General features: G+C 33.4%; 1 protein-coding gene across 3 annotated transcripts; it reads right to left on the bottom strand.

Moving 5' to 3' along the window:
• Positions 1 to 1,107: 1,107 nt before the first annotated feature.
• LOC141453603 (carboxypeptidase D-like) lies at positions 1,108 to 17,982 on the bottom strand. 3 transcript variants are annotated; one of them, XM_074127018.1, is made up of 9 exons: positions 17,707 to 17,982; positions 11,295 to 11,458; positions 10,270 to 10,400; positions 9,936 to 10,075; positions 8,633 to 8,838; positions 7,098 to 7,259; positions 6,040 to 6,158; positions 2,885 to 3,055; positions 1,108 to 2,769 (listed from the first exon to the last, which is right to left on the bottom strand). In XM_074127018.1, exons 2-9 carry the CDS (start codon positions 11,455 to 11,457, stop codon positions 2,383 to 2,385), a joined length of 1,479 nt encoding a protein of 492 aa, XP_073983119.1. In that variant the 5' UTR covers position 11,458; positions 17,707 to 17,982; the 3' UTR covers positions 1,108 to 2,382. The 3 variants fall into 3 exon arrangements, with proteins under 3 accessions (XP_073983119.1, XP_073983118.1, XP_073983120.1); XM_074127017.1 differs by lacking the exon at positions 17,707 to 17,982 and adding an exon at positions 15,420 to 15,575; XM_074127019.1 differs by lacking the exon at positions 17,707 to 17,982 and adding an exon at positions 15,420 to 15,575 and having other exon boundaries at positions 7,098 to 7,256.
• Positions 17,983 to 19,406: the final 1,424 nt, after the last annotated feature.

Below are 19,406 nucleotides of genomic sequence, written 5' to 3'. Positions count from 1 at the left end.
TATATTTTTTCTGCAACCATTAGATTTATTAACTAAAAATATTAAAAATTTCATTTTTACAGTCTACAAAAAGTAATTTATTTATTATAAACATTTATTGTTATATTACAATTATTTACATTACTTATTACATTTTCTGCTGTTTCTTTTATTGATGGAGGAGTGTTTTCTAAACAGGAATCACTAGAATCCATTTTAAATTTCTACAAGGTAACACTATAATCTTTTTAACTGTTATAATTAAAAATATATAATTATTTATTAAAGTATTATTTTTATTTCTATATTCCTTTCAATTTTTATTTTATTTTTTAATATTCGTTTTTTAATTATTTAGTTACGTTAAATAAGCTTATTAAAGTTTTACAGAAAATATTTAATAACAAAACTTCTTATAAGGAAGCACAATAAAGTTTTTCCACTCACTAGTGAGGAAAGTGACACTAATGGGAATTTTTCCCTACTAGTGTGGGAAGTTGGGCATTACACAGCTGATTTTAATTGAGTAATGAAAACTTCCCTACATGGTAGCAGAAAAAAGAATTTTTCTTCAGTACGACTTGAGTGATGTATCGGGGGAAGTCGCTCGTCACTCCAAACATATGTTATCTAGTCTTAACATTTATCACCTCTCTCTCAAAAAATCTAGACGTAGGGAGATGTTGTCGCTTCGACGGTTAAAAACCCTAAATCTTTTCATTCAATGATAAAATATATTTCCAAAATACACGCTTGTTCCATATCAATATGAAAATTAAATATATTTCCAAAAAACCACTACTTCTATATCAATAAGATTAATTTGATTGAACAAAACATAACACACATAATCTACTTTAAATTTAAATTATGTGAAAAATAGTACCTGAAGAACAGTACCACAGAGTGAAGAAAGATCCGCACAATTAGAGAAGACAGTCCTGGATTTAATGAATGCATACAACATTCCCAATACTCATAATAAGACAATCTCCTTGGCAAAAATCAGTGTAGACTCTTTAAGATATTTTAAAGTAATCAGTACTTCAGATTTTGACCATGCATATCGAAAAACGAAAAAACTGAGGGAAGATTTATTTTCGATTAAAGGGAAAAAAATCCTCGTAAAACATTTTGAAATATATTGTATTTTAATAAAAACGTACAAAAAAAAGCTGTATAAAAACAATGTACAATTTTAATTTGTCTGCTATATGAAAATTTGTAAAAAAAAAAAAAGAAACAGATCTTTAATTTGATAGCAGCAACTTTACTTGGTTATCACGGAATGCCTACGCTGTCCTGTTCATGAAGTTTTTCAATTATAGGTCATCCCAGTAATTTTGTACATACTTTATAAAACCATGCTTTCAAGAACATATACATCACTTTATTTAAAAATACCAGGGTAACTTTCTTATTGCAGTCTTACTTAACTTATTCAACCAGACCGAACCTTAAGTTAGAAATTGTCGTGAGTACGGTAAGGAAGTCTTGAGCTCTAGGGTTTCAAAGATTTCTATCGTTTAAGAGAGGGTACAGCAGTCAAAGTACAACAGTTAAGAGTTTGGTAGGCAACTCTCTTAGTTTCAAAGTTAAGAAATTAGATACTTAATTGTGGTTCCTTCACTGATACTTTGTCTAATGAAGTTTTATGATTCTCATTGCTATAGAAATTCTATTGCTATTACTAAATTTGGAATTTGAAATAAAAAATTTAAACCGTGTCGGGTACTGTAGTAAAAGGCACAAATTTATGAATTTGACAACAGTATGTACTCCAACTGATATGTATAAATTACACATCACTGACAATTGAAAACTGAAAACAAATAAATTAGCTAAACCGATTTTTTTTTGAAGAGAATATACATTTCCATTTTTATATAATTAGTTTATCGAAACAATCTCTGCAAATGATCGGAAAATCTAATACGATCTTGAACAATAAATAATAAACAAGCTAAACATCATGAAGAACAAATGTTAAATAATTAATGTTAATTACTACAGATTGAACTATTAGTTTAAAAAAAAAAAAAAATCACTTTACTTACATTTTATTCGAGCCTAGCAAAAGTAGAATTGATTATAAAGGTAGTGAGAAAATATTTTGTAAAACACAATTTAATGTAGGACACAATCATGAGATTTGTTACTTGTATTATATGAATTTAACTGAAATCGTTTAATTTATTGTAGCAGTTTAAAAAAAGGGAGATGAATTCATATCTTTTCATATATACGCGCTCAACTTAACCGAACGGAATGCACTACAGTAACCATATGGAAGGTAACCACCACAGCCTTCTATGCAGTGTGATAAATCGATGCTAGTTTATTTTGAAAAGGGTTCCGCGTATTTCTTTTAGGGTCTCACAATTCACGAAAAAAAAATAAAAATCAAATGGCTAAATAATTACTGCTACGTAAATTTTCCAAAAACAAATGTATTACCCAAATTATAACTATAACAGATTTACATAAGAAAAGACTTGCTGACGACGAGATGGAACTCTCCATACGAGGTTCTAAATGTACCAGAGTTCTAGTAGAAACATTAACATTATTAATTCCGCCAGTTCGATTAGTTGTTGATTCTAATGTTGTGGAATTTGTATTTATTTCTTCCTCTTTCCTTTCTTCCAACTCCAATTCTTCGTCAATATCATCAATCCATTTAACCTTTAAATTAACATTCACAATCAACGGCTGGTAATTTTTGCCAGTTTTTTGTCTTGGTATTTCAATTGCTACATATTGTGGCGTGCACACTGAACTTGCTTCGAACTATAAACAGAATGAAAATTAAAAAAAAAAATTAGAAAAGAACTTCTTGCCTTCTTCCAAAAGCTACGTATATCTTCCAAATAAATATCTTAATAAAAGAAGATATCTTCCTTACAAGCAAGAAATATCTTCCAGGTAATAGTATTCTCCAGTATTCTCCATTATCAGTGGTCAAGGTAGTCATATTACGGCCTACCACGGTCACTGACGCCCTGGTTGGTTCTCCTCCACAAGTTACGACACCTTTTACGCCTTGATGAACCTCACCTATAACTGCCGTCAATGCCTTAAACAATCGTTGATGATTTTTTCATTTACTGAGTAATATTTTATTACACAATACAGGTAGAGAAATATTGTATTTGGCTTCGAGACATTCCACATCTTTCTTTTCAAAGAGCGTCAATTATTTTTTTAAAAAAAAACGTTTAATCTTCACTCAACATTTGTTTGTATTCAATTTAGTTTAGATTACCTGATCTACAGTGGCGAACAAAAGTCTGCATACACCCTGAAAATTTGTCTTTTATCTCGGTCGGAAAGGATATCCCGCGTGGCTTCTTTGAATAATGTTTGCAATGTTACGATATCTAAATCCTTGATTATTTAATTTAACTATTAATCTGCGTTCCTTTCTTTGGTGAACCATTTTAAATAATAATAAATTCTTAACTAACTCAGATCCGCCTATATTCACGTTTCAACTAAAACTAATAAATTTGTAAATATTAAGATTTACCCTAACTAGTAAGTATTATTATAATATTGAATTTATCAACTCTGTATGTAGACTTTTGTTCTGGCATGAACTCCGATCTTTTTATTTATATGCAATGGGAGATGGCAGAGGTCTTTTCATCACTCATACGAGGGTCGTTTGAAAAGTCCGTGCAAAAATAAAAACTACTTAATTTTTTAGGGTAAACCTTTTTTATTTTTCAACATAGTCTCCTTTTAGGCTTATACACTTCGTCCAACGCTGCTCTAGTTTGTTGATCCCTTCCGAATAATAGGATTTGTCCAAGTCTGAAAAATAGCCATTCGTTTCTGCAATCACCTCCTCGTTTGAATAAAATCTTTTTCCCGCCAGCCATTTCTTCATATTGGGGAACAAATAGTAGTCCGAGGGAGCCAAGTCTGGAGAATAGGGGGGATGTGAAACGAGTTGGAACCCTATTTCCATTAATTTTGCGACCACAACTGCTGAGGTGTGAGCTGGTGCGTTGTCGTGATGGAAAAGGACTTTTTTGTGGGCTAATCGTGGGCGTTTTTCTTGCAGCTCGGTTTTCAAACGGTCCAATAACGATGAATAATATGCACCTGTAATAGTTTTACCCTTTTCCAGATAGTCGATGAGGATTATTCCTTACGAATCCCAAAAGACAGTCGTCATAATCTTTCCGGCCGAAGGAACGGTCTTCGCCTTTTTTGGCGCAGATTCCCCCTTGGTAACCCATTGTTTAGATTGTTCTTTGGTCTCAGGAGTGTAGTGATGTGTCCATGTTTCATCCACAGTGACGAAACGACGCTTAAAGTCCTGCGGATTCTTCTGGAACAGCTGCAAACCGTCCTTGCAACATTTCACACGATTTCGTTTTTGGTCAAGCGTGAGCAATCGCTGCACCCATCTTGCGGATAGCTTTGTCATGTCCAAATGTTGATGCAAAATATTATGTACCCGTTCATTCGAGATGCCCACAGCACTAGCAATCTCACGCACCTTCACTCTTCTGTCATCCATCACCATATCATGGATTTTATCAATGATTTCTGGAGTAGTAACCTCAACAGGGCGTCCAGAACGTTCAGCGTCACTTGTGCCCATATGGCCACTCCGAAAATTTTGAAACCACTTATAAACTGTTCTAATCGAAGGTGCAGAGTCACCATAATGTTTATCCAAGCTTCTCTTTAGTCTCCTGAGGCGTTTTGCCTTTCATAAAGTAGTGTTTAATCAACTCACGAAATTCTTTTTCGTCCATTTTTTGAAAATCACTCGACTTCTTCGATTCAAAGGAATGCCAAACACAAAGAAATAGACCGATCTGGCTGAAACTTGGTGTGTATTCTTCCAAGAGATGCTACTAACTAAACATAACCTCGATACGCGCCAGTGGTGCTATCTCTCTGACTTTGCACGGACTTTTCAAACGACCCTCGTATATCTGTGGCTTGGTGCAAGAAGTGCCAATGTCAAAAAAAGAATTACGAGTGTACGTCCTCTTTGGTTTACATGGAGGGGGGGGGAATATTGATGCTAAATTTTGACATTGGCACTTACTGAGTTTTAGTAACTCAACTCAGTTACTACTTTGAAATTGACTTCGGCACTCCTTGCAAGAAAAATTCTGATCGTTAATATATCAAAAAAGATTTTTATATTTAGTAACAATAGTTACAAATGTTTAAATCACATTTTTTACTCTAATAATTCTTTATTTTGAAAATTCCCGAAATATTGTGGTGTATATAGACTTGTTCGGCACTGTAATTAGATTTTTAAGAGGGGGAATTTGACTCCCAGCCTATAAAGTAAAGGTTTATATAGTTTTTAGAGTCACAAAGTGCAGTTAGTTTATGCACTGAAAAAGAGAATAATAGTCTTTGTGTCCAGTATGCCAGTTTGAATCCATCTAGATTAAGAAACCTTTTCTTTTTCGTTAGCCGGGCGCAAGCGAAAAACAGTTTTGGGTAAAACTGTTTTCTTTACAATTCATTAATATTTGTTTATAGTTGAACTTGTTTTGCTTACTATTAATTAATATTTGTTTATAGTTGAACGTTTGCGACTTTTATTCCGTTGACTTGGCTCGCGTTTGGTTCACAATTGGCGACATTTGCGCCCGGCTAACAGAAAAGTACCCCATGATTTTTTTCTAATAATTCTTTTCAGAATGTCTGAGTACCAATCTTGAAATAGACTCATTATATTTATTAGATCACGATGCAAATCTGGCTAAACAAGAAGAAATGAAGCAATCACTCTGTAATTAGATATTTCCCGTCTCAATGTTTTCTCTGAGTAACAAAGAGATTTATTTTTAGCCACCTCTGTTAAGATATCAAACCAGGAATTCGCCCCCCGTATGGCCTATCCCATCTCTCTTACATTTGCTCTTCTTCAGCTGTGACGACGACCTCAGTGTTCCAGTTCAGCTTGAGCAAAGACAGAATTTTTTGGAGATACATTCTTGGATCCTTGCAAGGTTCTGAAGGTTAGTAGGGTAGGTTTTTGTTTTTTTAGAATAAATAAAGAATAGAATAACCTACCCCCAGGTTATTGTCCACGATGTCGTTCAATCTAGACGGATGTGGATATTTACAACAGCTCACTTCCACGGTCAGTTCCATACATCCACTCTCACGATAATTGAAATCGCCCATCGTGCCTTAAAACAAAAAAAAAATCTGATTTTATTTTATTTTTTTTATTTATGATTTAAGGCGCGTCAACATCTAAAGTTATTGGCGCCCGGAGCTTTTTTCAGTGCACTGCCGGCCTCCGGACAGTGTTCTCTCTCGTTACAGACAACACTGTCCATCACCGGACAGTGAGCTGTAAGAAGCTCCTAGGAAAAGAAAATCTAAGGGTCAGCAGCTGGATTCGAAACCGAGACCTCCGCGTGGGAGTCCAGTACGCTAACCGCATAGCTAATCCCTTCCCTCTCTGATTTTATTGCAACCATTCTCGAGGTGCTGATGTATATCTTTTTTTAACTCGAAATTTTAAATATATTTAATTTTTAGCAACATATGTTTTAGAATAGTACATTAATCTAAAAAATATCACTTTTGAGTGAAGTCTACCCTCATCCTTTCTCAGGATTACCCTAAAACGAATTTGGCTATCGTCTTACATTGTAGAATTACAGTTCAACTTTTCTGGTGAGTGATCCATTTATCCAATGGGATGGAAATCCATGATTATTGCCTATTTCGGCCATAAATTTTTTAATTATGTTATCTTAAACCTGAAGATGAGCTGGTCCCATAGATCGAAAGCTTGGCATTAATAGTAATGACAAAAATAAAACTGAAATTAGCTATAATCTTTCTTTCCCTTATAAAAACGTTAGTCAGCCAGTCGGAGGCTACCAAATCTGATGAATAAATTGAATATTCCAACCAATTTAACCAATCTCTAATTGTCAGGTGTATTTATTGTAATGAAAGATGATTTTTTGTTTTGGTTTTTGCAGTCTAGCCTTCTTCTAATGAATTTTTTGATCGATGTGGATCAGTAGACTTGAACAATATTCTGCATGTTACCCACATAACAAAGCAATAAATATATTATTATTTTTTTTTCTATAATAGAACTTCCTTACCTGAGGATTCAAACCAAGCAGCTCCATTTATGATACCATTTTCGAAATGCTGGCCACCCGGACATGTGTTGTAAATGGCTCCATTAGTGTTGGATGCATAAGTGAGTGCCAGATGTCTGAATACATCGTCATCATCTGTTGGCGATTTACCGCACGTACCTTCTGGGGCGAAAGAAAGAATTAACTTTTGATTTTAAGAAGATATAACTTTTTTAAATTTTATTGAAGAACTTTAGGTTTGGAGATCGATTTTAAGCTCTGCAAGTCGTCTGTATGATAAATAATTTGTATTACATCGTATTTATACTATTTTTAAGAGTAAATTTTAAAACTGATTAGACAAAATGTAGCAAAGTTTTTAATTGATATCGAACAGCAACATCCTCAGGAGTAATTTAAATAAAATCATTCTAAAGTCCACCTTTAGCAAGCTAAAGGATCGATAAATCGATCGATAGATAAAAGGATCGATAGATTCGATCAAATCTAAGGATCGATAAAAGTTCGATTAGGCAGGGGATTTCCTGAGGAAGGCTTGAGCCGACTGGTAATGTAAAGATTACGGACCGGAACTCCGAAAGAATGTGTTCCTAGCTTTCTGAGGATCAAATTCTGCTCATCAACATTCAATCTCTAATCGGACCTCGCAAGAGTGGAATCTTTTTGCCAAAAGATTAACTATTTAATTATAATTATATTATTATTGAAAATATTTAATTAAATGAAATAAGACCTTAATTTCACTCCGACAATTCTTAGCCCCTGATAGCTCGTTTCTCACCAAACCATAACGAAACGCGAATGATGTCAAGTTTTTACTCTAATCCCATACTGAAAATGTGTTCTTAGTATACCTTAGAATTTTGTGATTTTTTTCAGTAAACAAAGTTGTTCTTTGAAGAGGGTATGTCTAACGAAGCAACTGAATTTAAGATCAGTACTAACTAATGTGGGAGAAGAAAGCGAGAACCTCCATCGGGATGTGAATAACCGAGCAGGTTCCTTGTTTAAAGCGTTTGGAAATGCAAATAAACGGGAACGGGAAACTACAGGATGAAATTATTGCAAGAGTGGCCGCTGCGGGTAAAATTTTCTCTGCAGTAAACGAAAAATGTTTTTTTACTAAAAGAGAAACAGCGTAAGTAACGAAAATGGCAGTTTACCGCACGTCGTTTTTTTAATTTCTATACTCAAAAAAATACGATAGGAGTCGTTTCCGGGCTATAGAAATGAGGTTCCTGAGGGAAAAGAGAGACAGGATGTGTAACATAACCATACAAGCAACGCTTAACTGCGATTCCCCCTCATTCAAATAATTAAATAATTAAAAGAGGGCAGGCAGCAGATAAGATGGTAAAGGCACCATCAAATGAATTTTGAATGGCCAGGATTAGAGAGAGCTGGGCACTCCTAGAGTAAAGCCTCTATATACCACCTAATGTGTTCAAGTGACACAACCCCCGGACGGAATAGTTACAGTATTAATGACCATTGTTTTTCTAATGACTAGTGTAAGCTGAAAAAAAATATTTTACCAGTAAAACCTGTGGAAAAACATTCGTCATAAGGATAGACAACTACAAGTGATCCTGAATGTATTGAAACAGAGAGAACGAAGTTTATGTTGGTCATCCAGTTGATTATGGCCAAGGTTTCCTCTTCTCTTAATCGATCTCTATGAGCATCTAATGGATATTCTAGTATAAAGTTTCGATTCAAGTCCATATTATTAGCATTCCTTCTGAAAATATAAAACAAGAATCAGTTAAACACCAATAATTGCTGTCAAAGTTTATCAGTGCTGAGATCCATTATTGGCATAAACGCTCTGGCCGTCTTTTTGTTTTGTCAGGGAGAAGTGAAAAATTGAAGAGTAAATGAATAATGGGCACTTTCAATTCTTCTCTGAGCGTCAGAATAATGGATGCATCCATTATTTTCATTCATTAAAAAGTTCATTAAAAATAATGAATCTCCGATATTTATTTGCTTCAACCAAGTTGATACAAAGAAGTTATTATAAAACAATTTATACAACCATAAAAAATATCGATACAAAAAATGAACGACTGATTTCTGTAATTACAAAAATAATAATCGATTATACAATACTCCTAAATATTCATAAAAAGTGGTTTAACGTAGGGCAATAAATACAAGAAATGGAATGAGATTTACTCGTATTACAAATTGAACCAGTTTTGCAAAGTTTGTACATTTAAACCCCAAATAATTATGCAACATAGATGTCACGCATCCCTAAACGACTTTTATATGGAAGGCCCGGAGGCGTCAGAATAAGAGGTAGAGTCAAGAATGAGATAGCTTGATGACGTCGAAGGGGATTTAAGGAAAATGGGTGTGCAAAGGTGGAGATTGAAGGCTCTTGATAGAGCTCAGCGAAGAGCGTTGATTAAGGAGGTCCTGATCCTTTCAGGGCTGTAGCGCCGAGGAAGAAGAAGAGGTAGATCAAGACTGAGATGGCTTGATGACCTTGAAGAGGATTTAAGGAAAATGGGTGTGCGAAGGTGGAGATTTGAAGGCCCTTGATAGAGCTCAGCGAAGAGCCTTGATTGAGGAGGCCCTGGTCCTTTCAGGACTGTAGCGCCGAGAAAGAATAAGAGGTAGACCAAGACTGAGATGGCTTGATGACGTTGAAGAGGATTTAAGGAAAATGGGTGTGCGAAGGTGGAGATTGAAGGCTCTTGATAGATCTTAGTGGAGAGCGTTGGTTGAGGAGGCCCTGGTCCTTTAAGGACTGTAGCGCCGAAGAAGAAGAAGACGTCAAGCGAAAAAGTCAAAAAAACAACAACAAAAATAGTAGCCAAAATTAGTTACCTGCCAGGCCCTACAATACATTCTCCTTCTAAGGCTTTCGTAAAACCGTCTGGATTGGCAGATGGTAACAGATGGATCCTGGTAGAAGTTAAGAGTTGTACGATTGCCTGGTCATTCTCTAGATAACCTTTCACTAGCATCTACAAAATATGATTAAAAGAATTCAATTCTCATAAATAGAAGATGTAAATTACGATGTTACGAGCTTACTGAACAACCACGGAAAATAAATAAAATAAAGTTTTTTAAGTGTTTTACACTAGATTTTTTTTAAATTTCTTCAATTTAAAACAAAAACAAAAGAAACCAAGTAAACTAGTTAGTTCTAGCTCACCTTAATGAACGAAACTATCAACTCTCGCCCGACGGGCTCATTTCCATGGATGTTACCAATCACCTTGACATTGGGCACTCCTATTTCATTGAGTGGTGCCAGAGTCATCATCAGTACCCATAATTCTTCTCCTGTATTAAATAAATAAAATTTATGTTATAAGCTCACCATTTAATATTGTGGATGTAAGGTACTGAAATACATTAAGGAGTCCTAGAATCTATTATGATGACAATCGAAATGAATTTCAGTGTTTGTTTAAAGATATTGGTGGTTTCTAACGTAACAGATTATAGCAGTGAAAGTGATATCGACTCAGAATCTCCGCAGAACTTCGACGTAACGACTTCAGGTCAAGAAGACTTGTATTGTCAAGTTAAGAGACAATGAAGATCTGGTTTGCAGCCAAAAATTTAGAAGATAAATTGCAAGCTGATTGGAATTGATTTATTGAAACCGATTTAAGTCGGCACATCACAAAAAGCCTAACCAATGTGTTCAGTCGAACTCATCTTTTCTCGGCGCCCCCTCTTTTTTAAATTTTCGTGCCATGCTTTTTCCCGCGTTTTGGTTCCCGCCAAACTTCTGCAGCCTCGCATCTTGTAACCTACATTGTGTTTTCATTTCTCTTCTTCCCAGGCTACAGTGTGCATCACGTTCATCGGCAAGAAGAATGAGCAACAACCCCGTCTTCCTGTATCCTTTACATTATCACTTCTCTTCAGCATCAGTTTTTCTCTATCTTCAACGGCAGGGTTATCTCGGTGTCTTTTGTTTGCCCCCGTCTTTATGGCCCTGGCCCTATCCCGGCCTTGACCCCACTTGGTGTCCAACCTTGTCGAGGTGGTGGGGCTTACGCACTAAGGGCACTTAGAGATTAACTCTCTCTAAAACTCTCGCGTTTTCCGCTTCTGGGTGTAGGCGTCTTCGCGCGCCTACACAATGATTAAATATTAATGCTGCTTATTTATTGAAAGCTTCTCAGATTGTTTTTACATTATTATTATTTTTTTTTAATTACTAACCTTCGACTGATGAACCGATACTGTATAGGTAAGAAATATTTGGATGATTCTCGTTGACATCCTCAAGGAACATGTACAGTTCCTCATTACTCAGATAGTAAGTTATATCATCAATGGCCAGAACTGTAGTTGCGAACGCCAGTAGATAAGATGTACATTTCATGCTGTAATTAAGAAAAATTAATTATCATTCGATACAATTTTTTTTTTTTTGAGGTTCTTTTTAGAAAGCATGGCCGTTATTACGAGTAACTAAACCCAAATTGGGCTAACCACGGGAAAGAAGCTAAGTAATGGTTTCACATGGAAATATAATCTCTATTAGATTAAATTTATTACGAACTATTTCGGCAATGATGTTACGAAAACTCTGTTATCCTAGAACGGTGTACATTGTTAAGAGGAAGTATTGTGAAAATTATAGATATGGATTTTTCACGTGGAAAAACACATAAGTTTCTTTGAATCCAAAAAAATATATATGTGCTTACGTAGACCAAATAGCTCAAGTAACCAAATCGTAGGAATCTAATTTTAGAGTAAATTTGGTAACTACTGTGGGATCCAAAATTCATTTCCGCCTTTTTTTTTTAGATTTATCGCCGAAACTGCTTCAACGATTATCATTAATATTGGTACACTAATTGTTACTTGTAGATCTTTTATTTTTAGTTGGAACATTTTTTCATCTAACTTAATAAAGTAGAGTAATTGCCTACTTTTCAGGCGGGCTTTACGTCCAACTACCTGATTAGGTGTCGTGGACAGAGGCGACTAGCAAACATACTTTACTATAAATTCTCTCATATTAACACATTAAATAAAATGCAAGGCCTAGACTAGTACCGCAATACATCTTAGCTTTGTGGGTCTAGCCTATAACCGCCTTACATACTTTACTACAAAATTCCTCATATTAACACATTAAATAAAATACAAGGCCTAGACTAGTACCGCAATACAGCTTAGCTTTGCGGGTCTAGCCTATAACCGCCTAACATACTTTACTACAAAATTCCTCATATTAACACATTAAATAAAATGCAAGGCCTAGACTTGTACCGCAATACATCTTAGCTTTGCGGGTCTAGCCTATAACCGCCTAACATACTTTACTATGAATTCCTCATATTAATCATTAAATACAATCTAAGGCCTAGACTAGTACCTCAATACATCTTAGCTTTGCGGGTCTAGCATCTAACCGCTCGGCTGTCGTGGTGCCTTATTTAACTTAAGTTCTCTTCTAAATTAATGTTTTTACATAATTGCAAGATGTTTATAACGACTGATTAAGGCGCGTCAACATCTCATTGGACATTGACGCCGGAGCTTTTTTTTTTTTCAATGTATTAGTTGCCTTCGGACAGTGGTTCTCATCACCGGACAAAGAGCTTTAAGAACCTCCAAAATAGAGAAAGGGTGACTGAATAATTCTTGTAAGTTATGAAATGTCTAAACCACCGAAATTCTGATTTTTAAGGACATCAGTTCATCGTTGGTACGACTGAATAATGTACGAAATTTGCACCAAGTTTCTAGGCAGCTCAAAAGTTTAACGTACATTAGGGCTGACTTTGTGTGACACTGTGACGTCACCAGTCTTCTACAGTCTTAACGTTAATGAAAAACGTTCATATCACAATGAAACAGGCTCAACCTACTACTGTTTCAATTAAACTTGAAACTTTTAGGTTTTAATTAATTAATGACGTAAAATTGATCAACATTGATTTTTAAGGGTTTCCGGCGGATGCTGAGCCATCATGTTATCCCTCAAACCTTGATATGAAACTGTACTGTAGTCTACAAAATCACAATAATTAGTCTTAGTATGAAGACTAAATCAACCACCAAATATATGTAAATAAATTTCCCACATGTGTTGTACTAGTTGGTCTATTTTTAGTTTACACATTATTTTATACTATAAAATATATATGGTAAAACAGATTGTAACAATTTTTGTAAAAAGATATTTTATTGACATTGAAACAAGTAATACAATTATCTCATTTCCGGTTATAAAAAAAAAATAAAATAAAATTGTTGATAAAAACGAATTTCCTTGGAAGGGGGAGATTTCCTCTCTCAATTAACGCAATTACTAGTGTTGTTTACCAGATATGCTGCACGTACAGCAATGTAAACACTATTAAGACTGTGCACAGGAACTACAGGCGATAAAAAAAGAAGCTTTGAAGAGGATAAAATGCGTTTTTATCCTCTTCAAATAAGAAAAAGTTGTACTTTCAATGTTTTATTAAGGAATTTACATCGAAAATACCTGTTTTGATTACACCTAAAATTCCATTAATGTTTTTTTTTTGGATTTTCAAATTGGTCTCTTGTATGTGTGTGTGTGAATGAGGCTGAAAACTCACAAAAATGAAAATTACAAATAGTTCAAATTCGTATTTTAAATTAGATACACATCAAGCGGTTTCCTCAATCAGCTGACTGTCAAAAACTGATCAACCAGAATTATCGATTCACTGAATCGACTTTTCGTTTGTTTTCTATTTGGTTTTGCCCTTAAAACAGCTTTTGAATTTGGTTATTACCTAACTAATAGATCGATTAATATTATTTGAAATTATTTTTTCAAGTAATGTTTAAAAGCGAGATTCTTAAACAGGAATTAAGTTAACTCACTACCAAAGAGCAATTTCGGTAAAAACCATAGTCGGTTACTATGTAGTTCCAATTTGGATGAATATCAGTTCCACAAGAAATGGTACTGAAAATATCTTTTTTTTTAAACAAATTATTATTATAATCTGCAATTTTGTAGGAGTTTCTGTAGGATTTCATTCTGACTTGGACTTGATTTGAATTCGAGTTATGTCGACAAGCTCCATCCAGAATATCCTGTTATTAAGGTGAAAAGGAATAATTTTTAAATTCAACCATTTCAATATAAGTTTAAAAACTATTATTCCGCATACCTACTACTTAATACTAAAGTCTTACCTTTCTGACTGCATTAATCATGGAACAGAAAATTCCTCATTTCATCCTGTGAAGGCTGGAATTCCTTAGGGGCAAGCATTCTAGAACCCATTCTATTCATAATATTCTCTTCAGACCTTCCAACTAACCCAATCACCACTATCTTTACATTCAGCCATTCTCACTTCACATTCAGATCCAGTCTCCCGGACAACTCGTTTCTTACAACATCAAAATTCTCTGGAAAGGTTTAAAAAAAAAAAAAAAAATGAAAATAAGCGTTCGAAAACGCCAGAAATAAACTTCACTCTTAGACATGTCAGATCTGTCCTCCAGTATACTGCTACAACTATATTGTACTTCCTTGCACTACTGCCGTAAGATACCTCTAACTATACGGACATACTCGTACAATACGTTTGACACAGAATTATCATGAACGCCCCCCCCCCCAAAAAAAGAAAAGAAATAAAAGAACTAGCAAGAATCCTTGGACTGACGAACAAAATTTACGCCAAACAACAAAGCATTTATCGTGCCACTGAAACCTACTTGGGACTTACTTTTTATGGTTCAGCTAAGCATTCCAATAATACTAAACACTACAAATTCTACACCATTTAACAACAAATGCTCTATACTACATCCGTAATAGAACCATTCACTCCGATCTAAAAACTACCTTCATTCAAGACCTAATTTCCTTCCGTTACAAGAAGTTTCATTTTCGCCTTTTCGCAATATCCTAATCCTCTCAAGCTTTCATCTTTACTTTTCCCGACAGTCCCTAACATCGATGGAATTTACTCGGCTGTGCAGCATCAATAATTGACTTCCCATTCGTGACCACCAATGGATGGATACACTCATATCACATGTTTAGTTATCTGATTTACTGTTACAGACGAAATTACGCTTGCAGTTATAAATGTACCAATAAAGTTATTTAAAAAAAAAGTGTTAAGAAAAATTAATTACATTTTGTATCATTTCATACTTTGCAACAAACTAATAAAGTGAAACGTAAATAAAAATACTATTTATTGCAGGGGGGGCCTGCATTTTAATTTTGTCTTAGAATACTTCAACAGGTTAAAAAAACAAAATACGGATGTTTCCTCAATTGTTTTGAAATTAAATTTGAAATAAGAAAACCAAAAAGCGCTTACTTACTTGGCAATTCAAGAAACCTGTTTGTCCACATCAACAAGTTGAATTACATACTTAAAATAAATAGAAATAGAAAAAAGTGTACACAATTATGGAACTCGTATATGAACAAACTGTTATTACTAGTAGTATTCCAGAATCTCAGCAGGAAACGTCAGTTAGAGGGGAGTTTGATAACAAGACTTCTAGGGCAGTCTATCGCATTTTAGGGTGTGCCAGATAGTGCGTTTCATTAGAAGCTAATGTACCCCAAACAAATCTTTTTGTTTTCTGCAATCATTAAAATTCTAATCTAAGTCCCGATTTCAAACTCGGAACACTTTTAAAACAAACTGTACTGTCTAAACAGTGATTATGATGCACTGAAGAAGGTATATGGAGACCCGCGTAAGTCACAAGTGTCTCGAGGATAAGCTAAAATAGAAGATTTGAACACTTGACAATCATTAGTCTGGAATATAGCTACTTTTATTAATGAAGCCACGAGTTATCTATCTTAAGATAGAAGACTGAAACAAAAACAGTATACCTTCTAAAGTTGGTAAACCTTATTCGAAAGTTCTTTAAACGTATCAGTGGGCGCATTCAGCTAACAAGAGCGCTACGGAACTATCCGCTGAATGGCGCACTTTTAGCATCGCTCTCACAACATGTTGTGGCAGCGGACGCCATCTTATGGAGTGGAAATTTTCTATGCTACTTCGACGGAGCGGTGATCGCTACTAGCAAAGTACGTGTATTTATAAAAACAATTTTGAAATTTTTCCAATTTTTTTGGTAATTAAACGCAACTCTCCCAAAATTACCAAATAATTATTAAACCTTCTTGTTTGTAACAGATGTAAAATTATTTTTTAGTCATTTCGTGTATGCTTGAGAACATCTAAAGCTCTTAACATTTGATTTTTCTTAGAAAAATCACTCGGAAAACTACTTTTTTCCCGATATTAAGAAAAATACTAGCTTTACTGCCTTGGCAGTATTTTTAGTAGAAATGGGGATGAAAAAATACGGTACTTTTCCGTTAGCCGGGCGCAAGCGAAAAACAGTATTGGGTAAAACTGTTTTCTTTACAATTCATTAATATTTGTTTATAGTTGAACTTGTTTTGCTTACTAATAATTAATATTTGTTTATAGTTGAACGTTTTCGACTTTTTTCCGTTGACTTGGCTCGCGTTTGGTTCACAATTGGCGACATTTGCGCCCGGCTAACGGAAAAGTACCAAAAATACATAAAAGTGACCTATCGCGTGCTCTTCTTTCTCTTTGATAACAAGTTAAAAAATTGAAATATGATTAATAAATGACAGAATTTGAAATGGCCTAGCACTTTTTAATTTAAAAGACGAGTTGTTTTTTATTGGACCGATTCCTCGCCAATATTAATTCGAAAAAAGATTATGTTTAGGTTATATTAGTAGCAGAGCGTTCAGAGAAATAAAGCGCTCCCTTTGGGAGCGATCTGGTAGCGCTCTTGTCTGCTGAATGCGGCCAGTAAATGAGACAAAATGAGAAAAGATAATGGAGTAAGATAAAAGAAAACAAAATATCTTAAATATTACAAACGTTTAATACATCTAGCTTTTAATATATGTATATTTTTTTTTGTTGTAATTTTATTAGCAACAGTAAAAAAATTTTTAATTACCAAAAACTCTTTGAATAACCAAAACAAAGAGTTATATAAGTGCATACGTACTTTCACGTGCTTAACCGAGCATTTTGCACAGCAAGTAAGTATTTAAAACGTGGTTTGAATGAGAAAAATACACGAGAATATAGCTGATTTTTTTGAAACCTTCGCAGCAGATCTAGTTTTTTTTTTTTATACATCAACAATAATTGCTGAGTTTGATTTCTATTAAAAAAATGTCAAATCAACTTCTCGTATGAAACTGATCAGAAATAAGACAAACATGCGTGCTATGACGAATAGAATTCAACGGTAAGATCAATTTAACTAACCTGTTACAGACGAGTATTCCGTGCACCACTTACACGTCTTACTCCCTGTGTTTTAATGCAGAGATTTTCGTTTTTTAAAAAATTCAGTTCCTCTTTCTGAGGCACTATGAGGCTCAGAAGCTGAAATTGAACACCGCATTGCTGGATATCAAGTGATTTCATCTCCGTCATTATCATGCACATTTTGTGTGATTCAAACAGTTTTATCGTCTACATTCTGACATGATTTATTACTATTTCTATCTTATAATTATGCTAAGTAATTAATGTAAATTGTAACTTATCTTTGACGTAACTAAAGATTTTAAAAAAAAGAAACTCACAAAAAATAAGCACATAGAGGGCAACAAAACTTATTCCGTTTTTTTTTTTTTGAGATAACATGCTTATTCTTCTTTAAAACTAAAAGATGATTGATTTAAGATGGAATAAAGTTATCACGATAATTACACAGACGAGACACTTCCATTATCACGTATTGGAAGGTACTGTCCAGGTTAACAAAAATAAATCGTATTGCATCACTGATGACCATATCTATAAATTTCTGATATACTAATTTATAATAAATTAATTTATACATATTTTCTTCATCAATTGTATAACATATTTTTAGTTAATTAATTTTAATCAGTAACAATTTAAAAATATTTGTACATAGCATAATAGTTCTGGCATAATAGTGCTGTATTTACATAGCTTTTTTTTTAGTTTAAAGCTACTCATTAATGTTTTTTTTATATTATTATTAATTTATAGTTATATCAATATGATAATTATAATTATATATTCCATAGGTATGTACATAACGATATTTTATAATTTATTAACCTACATATTTATCTAAAAAAATTTATATTGTCTGTAATATAGGTGATTATTTGTCCTTATAAAATATATCTCGTTACATAAAGTTAATAATAATAATAAACAATTTTTAAAGAATAAATTATAAATTAATAGGTAATTATAGAAACAGTCGTAAAAACATATTTGAGCTTCAAAAAACGGTTTTAGTTTTGATTTTTTTTTTTCAAATTTTTTATTAACACCCTGTGTAACCTTTATTAACTAATTATGAATAATGTTCGTACTGTTATTATTATTTTTCCATCGGCAAAGTTTTAATTTAATATAATAAAACAGCTTAAAATAAAATATTACAAAACCATTTTAAGGTGTAAGACTAACTTGTTTTTTACCTGGTTAGGTTTAAATTTAAACGTATTAAGCACTTCATAGATTTTTGTTGTTTAATTTACCGATGAATCCTTATGTTGTAGATTCTTTAAATGACAAATTATCTTCAGTTCAACAAATAAATCGCCAATTATAATTTATGTGGGTGCATCAGACAATTCGAAGATAAAAATGCTGTAAATGCTTAATGAAAAATTCTCATAATAAACTTTTGTTACTTAGATTATCAACTACAAATTGCAGCCTTGTAAATAAATAAGTAAAATTTTTAAAGATTTGCAGATATTATACTATTAGTATATAACAGTAACTAAGTTTAATAACGTTCTCATACTGAACTAGTGTTTTCAGAATAAGTTTGCTATTGAGCATTATACTGTTACATACTAATAGTAACTCTACAAATTATTTCATATAATGTTCATTTTTTTTCATAAATTGTTCAAAACAAGTATTACACACGATCAGTTCTTGAACTATAGTGATAATTTCTTGACAATACAAGTCATTTAGAACAACTATATTTAATTTAATATTTCACGAGTCTTTTTTTTTTTTGACAATGTTGCTAAGTGTTCCTTTGAATTTGAATTCTTTACATTGCTGAAATTAAAGAATCTTAACGCACTTTGCTTTGTTAAGGTTAACTTTTAACTTGTTACGACTCTTTTTAATCAATATTTTACATGATAGTCTTTGTATAACTTTTTTTTTTGACATGTAATAATCTTCTAAAATCTAGTTAACTTTAATAGTTTAACATAATTTTCTTTTTTGCTTTAGTAATTATTATATTTTATTTAATAAAGTGAATTTAAAGCGA

This window comes from Rhodnius prolixus, unplaced genomic scaffold (genome assembly GCF_049639745.1).
Source record: "Rhodnius prolixus isolate KJV_2025 unplaced genomic scaffold, Rpr scaffold_3, whole genome shotgun sequence".
Lineage (NCBI taxonomy): Eukaryota > Metazoa > Arthropoda > Insecta > Hemiptera > Reduviidae > Rhodnius > Rhodnius prolixus.
Note: the sequence above shows the minus strand (reverse complement) of the source record. Positions and strands in the feature narration are given on the sequence as shown.